A 12,319-nucleotide genomic window follows, 5' to 3' on the forward strand; every position below is an offset into this window, starting at 1 on the left:
ATGAGTTTAAGGCCATTGCAGACACTGTTTCTCACAGACAGGCATGTCCTAGTGTCAAAGCTCCTGTTAGGCAGCCTGCAGAACAGCCCAGGCCCCACGAATTATGTCACTAGAGCATCAACAATTTTGTCCAATGACAAGGTCTGAAATGACTACAAAGAGTAGACTCAGGAAAGTCTGAAAGAATCGCTCATGTAATAATAATTTCATCGTGAACAGTAATAGCGATGACTTATTGATCACTTAAACTTAAGTCATGTGTCTGACACTATGGTAAGTATTTTCTTTATTCTATCAGTTAATCTTTACAGGAATCCTGAGGTCAGCATCATCCCAATTTCAGAGTATGACATGAAGGCTCAGAGAGGGTAAGCAGCTTGCCAGACATCCCACAGCCAGGAAGCTCCTAAGGACTGGCTCCTGGCTGCTATATATAGAACTAAGCCTGGTGAAGTGTCAGAAATAGAGGTTCACTTCTGTCATCACCGACCTCCCCCCACCCCTTTGCAAAGGAGGAAACTGAGAGGCAGGGATTTCCGAAAGGCAAGGAACACACATTGCTGCCTCCTGTGAGATTTATACACTGCACCCCAAGCTGTAGGGGTAACCCAAGGACAAAGCTGTAACCCAGGCGAGAACATGTGCCCCATCTGGGGTCACCAAAATCTTACCAGCTTCCTCAGCTGGTGGATGGGTTAATTAACAGCTTCCTCAACTGGTGGATGGGCCACAGCCCCCTGGAGCTGGGGGAAAAAAAGCCAGGGCCTCTCTGCCAACCAGCCTAGAGAGAGGTCTGCGGAAGGATCGATCCCGAAGCCTGCAGGCCCCTCTGCACCCCCCTACCCTACCGCCATCCTGGACCTCCAAAATCACCTGGGCCAACACAGCCCTGCATGGAAAAGGCTGGAACCTAGGAGGAGCAGAGAGCCTCGCTCAAGGTCACCGGCGGAGCCTGAATAGAACCCGGGTTTCCAGGAGCCCTGTCTTGAGCTGTCTTGTCCAAATAAATTTTCTTCAGTCCCTCAGATTTCCATATTCCCCGGAGTGGGACTTCATTTGGGAACAAAGACGGGGTGGTGAGGAGAGTGGCAGGAGGGAGGAGTGCCCCAGGGCCCCGAGCAGGATGAGCCTGAGGAAGACACGCGTCCACATGTTCCCTTTCCCGCTCAGATAATGCCGGTGAACTAGGGGGAGCAGGGACCTCCCCACTTTCTGGGCGGGGCCCTAAGGGCCCAGGACACCTGTGCTAGGGTGTCACTCCCCACTCCTGCACGAGTTTCCCAAGGACACCCTCAGGCTCCAAAAACGAGGGGGACGACGCCCCAAGGGCCCCTGAGCCCCAGGTTCTTCCCGTCCCCCACGGCTTTTCTCCCACTGTTCCCAGGCGGCGACGGAGGGTGACCCGAGGGTCGGCGCGGGGGTGGGGAGGAATGGGGGTGTCTCTGCAGGGTGAGGTTCCTCTCGGGAGTCTAAACAAAGACTAGAGCAGAGCCGTCCCCTCCCCCGGGAACCCGACGCCCCGCGGCTACAGGGGGCCTGGAGAGGCGGGTGGGGCAGCGCAGGGCACCCAGCACAGTCCGCGCGGCGGGGCGAGTGAGAAGCGGGCAGGGGCGCGGTTCGGACGGGGTGTCCGACTGGCTTCGCGGTCTCCGCTCGCCCTCCCACCTGCCCACCCGGCGTCCCAGCCGTGCAAAAGGCGGAAGCCAAGAGCGAGAGACCGCGGTCGGTCCCGGGCCAGCCCTAGGCCCGGCACCGCCCTTCGGGCCGAGGGCCCACGCCGGCCAAACCCACGCGGGCACGCCCCCCACGGCGCACCGCCCCCAGCCAGGCCTCCGCCCCGGCAGCCTCGGGCGCCGAGGGGTTCCGGGCGGCCCGCACCTGCACCCGCGCGTCGGCGGCGCCAAGGCCCCGCTTCCCGTCTGCGCGTCTGTCTCGCCCGCATCTCCGCGGTGAGTCGGCGGCGCCCTCGCCTCTGAGCCTGGGGCCAGCTCCCCTCGCCACCCGGGCTGCCGCGCGCGTCTCCGCCCCAGCCCAGCCCAGCCCCGCGCACAGCCCCATCCCCGTAAGCCCAGCACCGACTCGCTCCCTCCACATTTCTCCTGCGTGGGGGCGACGCCCCCTCCTCCCGGCGCTCCCCGCTCTCCCTCCTTGCCTTTCCGGCCCCGCTGGGGACCCCCAACCGCCGCCCGTGCCCCCCAACCGCGACGCCCGGGGACGGCAGGTCCTCTTTGTTCAGGTGGCGGGCACGGAGGACCCCCCTCCCGCGGTGTCACCGCACCCCCCACCCCGCGCCCTCCCTCCGCCTCCTGGAGTTCACCCGGACCAGGTGGCGGCAGGCGCCTTTTGGGGGTGCGCGGCCGTGCAATTGGTGGATTTTTTTAAAACTGTTTTGGAGGGGGGAGCGCGGTGTAGGGGGCGGGAGAGCGCTTCTGGCTGCAAGCTGCTCCTCCCGCTTCGCTCCGCGCTCTCCCGCCGCTCAGCTTAGGGTCTCCCGCGTTCCTCTCCCCGGCTCGGCAGAGCGCGCTGCCCTGACGCCGGGCGCCGAGATGAAGGTGCTGGGACACCGGTTGGAGCTGCTCACAGGTACGGCCCGCCGCCCGCCTGCCCCTCAGCCCGCCACTTTCCGCTTTGGAACGGACTCCAGGCGCCGCGGCCGGGGACTCGGGCGGCTCTGGGCCGAGCACGAAGGGGTGCGGACGCCAACTCATTCCTAGTTTTGTGCTACCTGTTTCTGTGCGGAGCCGGGCCCCGGGAGAGGACTTGAGGCTGTGGCGAGTCCCTGGCGCCGGCGTCCGGGCTAGGGGAGCACCGGTCGGGGGGCGGCTTCCGGGCTGGGGTAGCACGGGTCATGGAGTCTCCGACAAGCAGAGCTCAGGTCAGGACCCTGAAATCTAGCTCAGGGCTCCTGCCTTCCAATCAGTGTCGCTTGTCCCCTAAGAAAGGACCTGAGGGCTTCTGGCAGGACCCGCGCCATGGACCTCTTACTCCTGACCCCTGTGACAATCTGAGCCGCCTTTCCCTTTGGGGAGAAGTTTCTTGCTGGGAGTGGAGGCCAAGTGGCCTGGGAGGTGGGAAGCCAGATTGGACCCTGCTGACTGGGGACCCTCAGCCTTGGGGCCCCTCTGGAGAGGTGATCAGTTGGCCTGCTGGAAACTCACATCCAGTGGGCAGTGGCTGGAGAGCAAGAGAGAACGCCAGGAAGAGGAGATGGGAAAGGGAGCCAGGGACCCAGGAGGATCCGAGGACTGACTTCTCTGTTCTCCCCGGTGTGGAGAGACCCAGACAGGAGGAAAGGAAAGCAGCCCGGATTCCTCCAGGCCTGGGACTTATAGGTGCTCCTTCCGTGTATGTCGGATGAGCAGATTCCAGTAAGTGTCCTCTGACACCTGGGGGAGGGGGCTTGTCACTGCCTTCGAGGACCTTGATGTCCGATGAGGTAGGAGAGCCCCTGCGCTCTGTTACCAGGCTGGAAGGGGCACCCGTCTGTGGGCGCACTCAGGAAACAAGGTGGAATCCGAGTCGGGGGCAGCTTTTGAAGACCTGGAAAAACAATTTCTGTTAATGAAGAGGGAGATGGCGTTATGCGCTGCAGGATCAAGGGACTGGCCCATACTCTGGAGTGTGAAAGAGGCTCGAACTAGGAGAGGTATGGAGGCTGGATGACCTAGAATGTGCGTGTGTGTTGTGGGGGAGGGGGCTAGAAGGTGGGGGTTGGGCGAGGTTTTATTAAATCAGCAGTAGCAGGCCAGGTGCAGTGACTCATACCTGTAATCCCAGCACTTTGGGAGGCGGAGGCCAGAGGATCGCTTAAGGCCAGGAGTTCAAGAGCAGCCTGGGTAACATAGTGAGACCCCACCTTTACAAAAAATAAATAAATAAATCAGCAATAGCTCATGACAGACTTACAGAGAAGGAGGGGTGGAGGCTGTTCCTGGGGCACTGGAAACTGGCTGTGTGCACAGAAGTGCCAGTGCTGAGCCCAGTTAGCCATGGGGCTGGCACCCTCTCCAATCCCTTGCCAACTTTTTCTTTGTGGAGCCCACTTGAGGCAGGCCCTGATCACCCGACTTGGAAAGGAACCACCCAGACCGATGAACTTGTTAACCCCCTGGAGGGAAGGCTTTTAAAGCAACTTGGGTTTTTTGTTTGTTTTGTTTTGAGATGGAATCCTGCTCTGTCACCCAGGCTGGAGTGCAGTGGCACAGTTGGCTCACTGCAGCCTCCACCTCGGCATCAAGCTGTTCTCGTACCTCAGCTTCCCGAGTAGCTGGGATTACAGGCGTGAGCCACCACACCTGGCCTTGTCCCATGGCATGCTGACTGCCTGGCTTTGGGACAGTCTAATAGCTGTTCCACACTTCACTTTCCTCATCTGTAAAATGGGATCATCGTGGTGCCTATTTGGCTGGGGCCTCTGGAAATGAGATGTGACAGCGTTTAAGATGTCCAGAGCAGCTTCCGGCAAGTGGCCAGCAAAGGACAGTTGTCCTCAGGCTGCCTTCCCAGTGCACTCCATCACTGTGCTGGGGGCTCCTTCTCCTCCCACTTTGCTCCAGTTTCCAGATTCCCTCCTCCAAGGTGTTCCAGTTCTTTCTCTGGGTTCTCAGAACAGTGCAGGCCTCTCTGAGATGTGTTTATGTGTGTGGAGAGGGGGTCTTGCTGCAACAGGAACAAGGAAGGCAGGGATTTTGGAATCAGAGGATGTGAATTTTAGGGTCTCCTCTCTGCTTCTCAGCTCCTGGGAATTTTTTTTTTTTTTTTTTTTTTTTTTTTTTTTTTTGAGACGGAGTCTCACTCTGTCATCAGGCTGGAGTGCAGTGGCAAGATCTCGGCTCACTGCAGCCTCCATCTCCCAGGTTCAAGCAATTCTCCTGCCTCAGCCTCCCAAGTAGCTGGGATTACAGGCACATGCCACCAAGCCCAGCTGATTTTTGTATTTCTAGTAGAGATGGGGTTTTGCCATGTTGGCCAGGCTGGACTCAAACTCTTGACCTCGTGATCCACCTGCCTCGGCCTCCCAAAGTACTGGGATTACAGGCATGAGACACCGTGCCCGGCCAGCAAGTTTTTACCTTCTTTCAGCATCAGTCTTAACAGTAAAATGGGAAGAGTAGCCCTCATTAACATTGTGAGGCCAGAGCATTTGGCTCATGCCTGTAATCCCGGCACTTTGGGAAGCCTAGATGGGTAGATCACCTGAGGTCAGGAGTTCGAGACCAGCTTGGCCAACAGGGCAAAACTCCATCTCTGCTAAAAATACAAAAATGAACCAGGCTTGGTGGTGTGTGTGCCTGTAGTCCCAGCTACTGGGGAGACTGAGACAGGAGAATTGCTTGAACCTGAGAGGTGGAGGTTGCAGTGAGCTGAGATTGCACCACTGCACTCCAACCTAGACAACAGAATGAGACTGTGTCTCAAATATATATATATTGTGGGGAGCCAAGATGATACTTGGGAGGGAGTCCAGGACACCATCACACCTGCATGCAAGCTCATTACAGTTCTCAGAGGGCAGATTCTTGGGCCTTCAGTAGCCGGGTGCGTTCTTTTTTTGTGATATGTGAAAGTGGGACACTGGTCTGTCCACAAGTAGGAAGGCACTTGTTTCTGCGCCCTGGCACTGGAGCACTATGTTCCCAAAATGGTTGGGAGTCAGAGCTCTAAAATGGCAGATTTGGGCTCTGAGTAGTGGATCTTGGAAATTTTCTAAAATATACTTGATGTGTGGTTAAGAAACAAAAGTTTTACCAGTTGTTTAGAATTTTGTTTTCATTTGAATACATGGAATATCTAACCCCACTCAATTTTATAGACGATTTTAGTGTTTGTTGGCAGATGTGTTGACCCACATTTTACATATGGGGAAAACTGAGGCAGAGGTTTGCTCTAGGAGGCGGAAAACAGGACCCTGAGTCCTCATTTCTAGTTCCTCTGCTTCTCTGCTTCACTGGGGTGCTGTGATGTTGATGTGGGGGCACACACATGGTTGAGTAAGGAAGCGTGGTCCCTTGGAGGAGAGGGGAGGCATGAGGGTCATTGGGTGTGCCCAGGGAGGGTGGGTGTGGGGAGAGGGGCACGCTGTTCTGCTGGGTAGAGGATTTTGAAGGGCAAGTTGGCAATGATGTATCAAAAGCTTAAAAATATGTGTGATCTCTGACTCAGCAGTTGAATTTTTAGGAACAAATAAAGATGTGTTGCAAAGGTGTTTGTTCAAGGATTATCCCTTCATTGTTTATAGAAGGAAAAAAGGAAAAAAACAACTGGAAACAAGCTAAATGCCTAACAGTAGAGCAGCAGTGCACTCATCCCAGAGAACCCCAGGTAGCTGGGAATGATACTGCCAAAGGTTATTTATCCATCTGAACAGATGTCTCCTTAAATAGTGTAATACTAATGGTGATGACAGCTCACACATATATGGCATTTGCTGTGTGCCAGGCACAGTCTTAAGCACATGCTGTATGTTAATTCATCATCATAACAGCCCTAGGAGGTATGTGCTATCATTCCTTTCTTTTTTACAGATAGGTAAACTGAGGCACAGATAGGTTAAGTAACTTGGCAAAGAGCACACAGATAGTGAGTGACCTGCTGGAATTTGGACCAGAATATCTTGACTCCAGAGTCCAACAGATGTTTCAAAACATATTTTTTGTTGGTTTTAGAAACATCCTCTTTAGTGTTTAGATGAGCACTGGAGAATGAATACAGGATACGCACCAGCACATTTACAGCAGCTCCTTTTGTGAACGGGATTCCATGTGGTTTTCACATTCTTCTTTTTGGTCTTCTTTTTTTCTCATTTTTCTCAGTAAATGTGTGTTACAAGAGATTCAAATTCTGTTTTCAAAAACTAAAACATTCCTATCGGAAGGCTAATTTTTTTAAAAAACTAAAAATTAATGCAAAGCACTAGATGCTGAAAAAAACCAATCCTGTGGGAATTCTGAATATGAGCTGGAGTCCAGTGGACAGAGGGAAAGGCTCAGGAGGAGTAGTGGTTCCAGGTGGATGGCGAAACTGACTTTCCTTAAAGTGTAAGGAGGAGGAATCAGTGAAGTGAAAAATGGAGACAAAGGTGGAGCCATGGGAACCTTGGAGGGAGGTTGTGCTGGGCTGTATAGTAGCCCCCAAAGAGAGATGGATCCTAATCGCTAGAACCTGTAAATGTTACCTGATGTGGCAAAAGAGACTTTGCAGGTGTGGTTAAGGATCTTGAGTTGGAGATGTTTTCCTGAATTACCCAGGTGGGCTCTAAATGCAACCACATGTGTCCTTATAAGAGGGAAGCAGGGGATATTCAAAAACAGAAGAGGCGATATGATTGCTTCAGCAAGAAGCTCTGTTGTTGGCCTTGAAGGTGGAGGAAGGGACTACCAGGCAAAGAATGCAGCTCTGGAAGCTAGAAAAGGCAGGGAACAGATTCTCCCTAGAACCTCCGGAGGGAGACAGCTTGCCAACACGTTAATTTCAGCCCAGTAAAATTGATTTTGGACTTATGACCTCCAAAACTGTAAGAGAATGAATGTGTGTTGCTTTTTTTTTTTGAGACAGGGTCTTGCTCTGTTGCCCAGGCTGGAGGGCAGTGTGGCAAGATCTCAGCTTGAATGTGTGTTGCTTTAAGCCACCAATTTTATTTATGATAGCAGCCACAGGAAATTAGCAGGGGTGTATGCAGAGCAGACTCCTGCCTTGGCCTGCACTGAGGGCAGCGCCATGGGTTGGAGTCTGCAAGCCTGGTCTTGATTGTCCCGGCTGTGCGACCTTGACCTGAGCCTGGCTTCAGCTCCAGGGTAGTCCTGGGGATCAGCTGGGATCAGCAGAGAGAGCACCACGACACTGTTCTGTAAACTGAAGAGCCTCACACAAATCCTAGGTGGGATGGGCACTTCCACCCAGCCAGCATAAACCTGGTCTCCTCAATGCTTTAGATTCCAAACCACAGGTGAAATGTATCCACCAGCCAGAGTGATCAGGTGTCTTAAGCGTCATAACAAATACCCCTGGGGATGTAGATGCTGCTTCAGTTCACCTGTTGGTGGGGACAGCAGGGCAGGTGCTGTGTGCCTGCTGATAGACCCCATCCTAGGCAGTGAGATGAGGAAGGTGGGACTGCAGCCTCTTTGGAGGAGTCAGGGGAAATATTTCTGGGATATCTTCTCCCCAGAGCATGTGTGTGAGAGAGAGCAGGGAGTAGAGGAGTCTCATAACCAAGTCCAAGGTTTGCAGTTCCTAGGATGATACTCTGCACCCCAAACTGTTTCCTGACAGCTCTAGGGGTGCCAGAAATGGCTTTTAACAATATTGCCCACTTGTTTTTCTGGAGAATACATGTGCTGCTTGGCCTGGGCTCTAGGGTAGGGAGGGGGAAGCCGGCGGGCTCCCCTTTAAGTTGGGAGAGCTCTTGCACCAGCCTTTGCCTCATCCATTATAAAAGGGTGCCCAGCTCACTGCTCCCAAAGCCCTCACCAGCTGCAGAGTATTTGCTCTGTGCTTGACCCATGGGGATGGAGCAGAGAAGCAGTTGTCAGGGATGACCCAGAGATCTCCTGCAGTCTGCAAGGCAAGCACCCAGGAGGATGGCCAGAATGGCTTCCGGGCTGTCACAGCTTAGGGTCTATCTCTGAAAGTGCCTGGGTTGGGAAAGGCCTGAACTACTCTGGACTGGACCATGGTGTTGCCATTGTGTGGTGGGAAGGGCCTGCTGTCAAGCATGTGGGGAGCTCTGACCCCACACTGGGGCTGGGCTCACGTGTGATTGCCAAAGGGAGAGGCAGGATGCTGGCTTCACCCGCCCACCCCACCCCCACCACGAAGGAGAAAATAACTTAGAAATTACGCTAGGTCTCTTGGGTATAAGTGATAGAAACCAAACTTAGACTGATACAAAAAGGAACATGGGTGTCCCCGGCCAGCACAGTGGACACAGGGCCATCGGGCTCTGTCTTTCTCTCCCTCATTCCTATTAGTTGGTTCTCTGGATTGCCTGAGCCCTAAGTCAGGCCCTTCCTCACAGGGGCAGTGTGGTTGCTGCCTTATAGACCATCCTCCCGAAAACCCCATTGCTGGGGAAGAGCTTTCCCTCCCCAAGGATTCCAGCAAAGGCCTTTGCGACTGGGCCCAGGGGTCTGTCCACTTGGTTTCCAGGCCACCCCACTCCTCTGTCTTCTGCCTCAGTGGCTTCCCACTCGCTTTGCTGCTCTCTCTTCATTGTCTTCCTCTGGGGCTCAGTGCTGGGACATCTTCCCTGTCCTCATCCACTCCCTAGATGACCTCATCTAGTCTATCTTTGGTGGTATCTTTGAAGTGGCTCCTCCCAAGGGTCTGAAGTATGAATTGTTTTTTAAAAACTGCATTATAGGCCTGGAGCAGTGGCTCATGCCTTTAATCCCAGCATTTTGGAAGGCTGAAGTGGGCAGATCACGAGGTCAGGAGTTCCCAAGACCAACCTGGCCAACATGGTGAAACCCCATCTCTACTAAAAATACAAAAATTAGCTGGGCATGGCGGCATGTGCCTGTAATCCCAGCTACTCAGGAGGCTGAGCCAGGAGAATCACTTGAACCTGGGTGGTGGAGGTTGCAGTGAGCTGAGATCTTGCCACTGCACTCCAGCCTGGGTGACAGAGGGAGACTCAGTCTCAAAATAAATAAATACTGTATTATGTATTCTCCTTTCCTCCCCTCCCCTCTGCTCCTCTTCTTTCTTCCTCCCTTTCTCTTCCCTTCATATCTTTATATAGAAAGACAGGGTCTGTCTTTGTTGCCCAGGCTGGAGTACAGTGGCACAATCACAGCTCACTCCAGCCTCGACCTCCTGGGCTTAAACGATCCTCACACCCCAGCCTCCACCCCCAAGTAGCTGTGACCACTGTGGCATGCATCACTATGCCCAGCTAATTCTTAAATTTTTGTGGAGCTAGGGTCTCCCTATGTTGCCCAGGCTAGTCTTGAACTCCTGGGCTCAAGTAATCCTCCCATCCGATCCTCCCAAAGTGCTGGGATTACAGGCCTGAACCACTGTGCCAACCTGAAGCACAGACTCTTACCTGCCCACAGGAAGCTTCACCTGGCTTAGGTCTAAAACCCCTCATCTCTCCCCCAAACCTCTTCTTCCCAAGGTCTTCCCTAAATCCTAAATGATAGTTCTGTCCCTCCATGGCTCCACCAGTCACCCTAACTTCTTTCTTCCTCCCCTGCCATGACTGATGGATCTGTGGCTCCACCTCGCTTTACCTTCAAAACACACCCAGAAGCTGAGGACTTCAGCCACCTCCTGCATTGCCACCGTGTGGCAAGCCAGCAGCGCCTCAATAACTGATCTCCCCATTTACACTCTAACCCCCAGGTCTATTCTGCACATCGCAGGAGGAGGGATCCTTCATGATGAATCATATCACATCACCCCTCTGCTCAGAACCCTCCAGTGCATGATTATACTCAGAGTAAAAGCCAGAGTTTCCCTAACAACCTTTAGGGTTGAATGGGACCAGCACCCCAATCCTTACCACCTCTGTCTTAATCTCCTCCCCTCCTGGCTCACCCTGCTGCAGCCACCCTGACTCTGCCCCTTCCCTTCCCTTTCCCTTTCTTTTTCCCTTTCCCTTTCCTTGACAGAGTCTCCCTATTACCCAGGCTGGAGTCCAACAGAGCAATGTCAGCTCACTGCAACCTCCGCCTTCGACATTCAAGTGATTCTCCTGCCTCAGCCTCCCAAATAGCTGGGATTACAGGTGTGCACCACATGCCACACTCCCAGCTAACTTACATGTTTTTAGTAGAGATATGGTTTCACCATGTTGGCCAGGCTGGTCTCGAACTCCTGGCCTCAAGCCATCTGTCTGCTTCAGACTCCCAAAGTGCTAAGATTACAGGTGTGAGCCACGATGCCTGGCCAGCCTCTTTTCATTTGCTCAAGCATGCAGGTGCCTGCCTCCTGGCCTTTGTGCTTGCTGCTCCCCCTGCCCTGAGTGCCCTACCTGGACATCCCCAAGGCTCACTGCTGGATCTCCTTCAAGTCTTGTTCACATCCCCTTCTCAGCAGGTGGCTTCTCACTCTTACCACCCTGTTTCATACCCCTCTCTCTCCCATCCTGTGAAGCTGCTTCCTGCATTGCTCTAGGTTGTCTGACATGCCGTATATTTACTTAGGTTTGTGGATTGTTTGCCTCCCTGCCCAGCACCCAGAAAGCTCCCAAAGGTAGAAATGTTTGTCTATAATGGTCAGTATTTTATCTCCAGTCCTAGAACACAGTAGGCGCCAAATCAGTATCTGGTGAATGAATGAATGAATGAATGAATGAATGACATGGGCCACCCCTGGGTATGGTCATTTGGGGCCAAACCACATGTCCTGAGAACAGGGAAAGCGGTTTCCCCAAAGGAAACCCAGGTGCTGTTAGAAGAAAGGACCTGGCTGTCAGGTGGGCACCGATGCGGGTAGCCCCCTCTGCAGACATTGCATTTGAGGCAGGAAAGCTCTGGGAGTTGCTTGGAACGGGGTCCCTCTCTGCTGGATGAATGTCATTCCTCAAATGCTAATAAATTAGGCATTTCAGAGAAGTAGGGGGCTTTCCTTGAGAAAAATGCCCAGTAAGAAAGATGCTCCTTGGGCTCTTTCTTTATTGGAGACTGTATTGTAGACATGCCAGAGAAGGTTCATTGCCTCAGTTTACCTGTTTGAATCTTGCACAAAGATCCAGGATTCGTGTATCTGGGAAATTTGCCAGATTGAGCAGATACCCAGCTGAATTGAGTGAGGCACCTGTGTGAAAGAAATGTGAGAATCTGTGACAAAAAGTGCCAAACTAAGCTTTTAACCTTTTAATGTAGGTCATGGTTACCCATGTCAGTACAATTATTGTGAGCTTGTGAGTGTGGGTTAGGAGGGGCTAGCTCTGGTTTAAACCGCCGGAGAGAATAGCCTCATGAACTACGCTGCCTGCTGGAGAGAGGAAGTTGCAGGTTCGCTCTAACATTTTCCTGGTTTTCTTTGGGAAAGCCCCACCCTTTCCTTTTTCCTTGTCTTCCTTTAGCACGATAGGGTGAGTCTCCAAGAAAAATATCCCAAGTTCAGATTAGCTTCAACTGCATGTAACAGAAAATCCCTGATGATAATAAAGAAGATTAAAGTGTATTTTTCTCTCTCATAACCACGATCCCAAAATAGAGGATTCCCAAATCATAGCTTCATGATTCTCAGGTACATTGACTCTTTCTATAGCGCCACTTTGCACCTTTAGAATCCTGCCTTTGGGGCTAAAATGGCTGTTCAGGCTCCTGCCATCACATCTGTATTCCAGCCAGAAGGCAGGAGGAAG

The 12,319-nt window shown here is 53.0% G+C and overlaps 1 protein-coding gene across 23 annotated transcripts in view; it reads left to right on the top strand.

Annotated features, from left to right (window-relative positions):
• The first annotated feature begins 1,848 nt into the window (after positions 1-1,848).
• NDRG4 (NDRG family member 4) overlaps positions 1,849-12,319 on the top strand; it is a 49,514-nt gene continuing 39,043 nt past the window's right edge. For 6 of the 23 annotated variants that reach the window (XM_054248467.2, XM_054248468.2, XM_054248470.2 and 3 more), the window contains exons 1-3: positions 1,849-1,949; positions 3,275-3,368; positions 3,466-3,646. In XM_054248467.2, the coding sequence (XP_054104442.1) occupies positions 3,348-3,368; positions 3,466-3,646 (202 nt within the window). In that variant the 5' untranslated portion in view covers positions 1,849-1,949; positions 3,275-3,347. Of the gene's footprint in view, positions 2,584-3,274; positions 3,369-3,465; positions 3,647-12,319 lie in introns of all 23 variants that reach the window. The other 17 variants (XM_035281747.3, XM_035281752.3, XM_035281754.3 and 14 more) reach the window with 3 other exon arrangements.

The sequence above is a fragment of the Callithrix jacchus genome, chromosome 20, assembly GCF_049354715.1.
Source record: "Callithrix jacchus isolate 240 chromosome 20, calJac240_pri, whole genome shotgun sequence".
Taxonomy (NCBI): domain Eukaryota; kingdom Metazoa; phylum Chordata; class Mammalia; order Primates; family Cebidae; genus Callithrix; species Callithrix jacchus.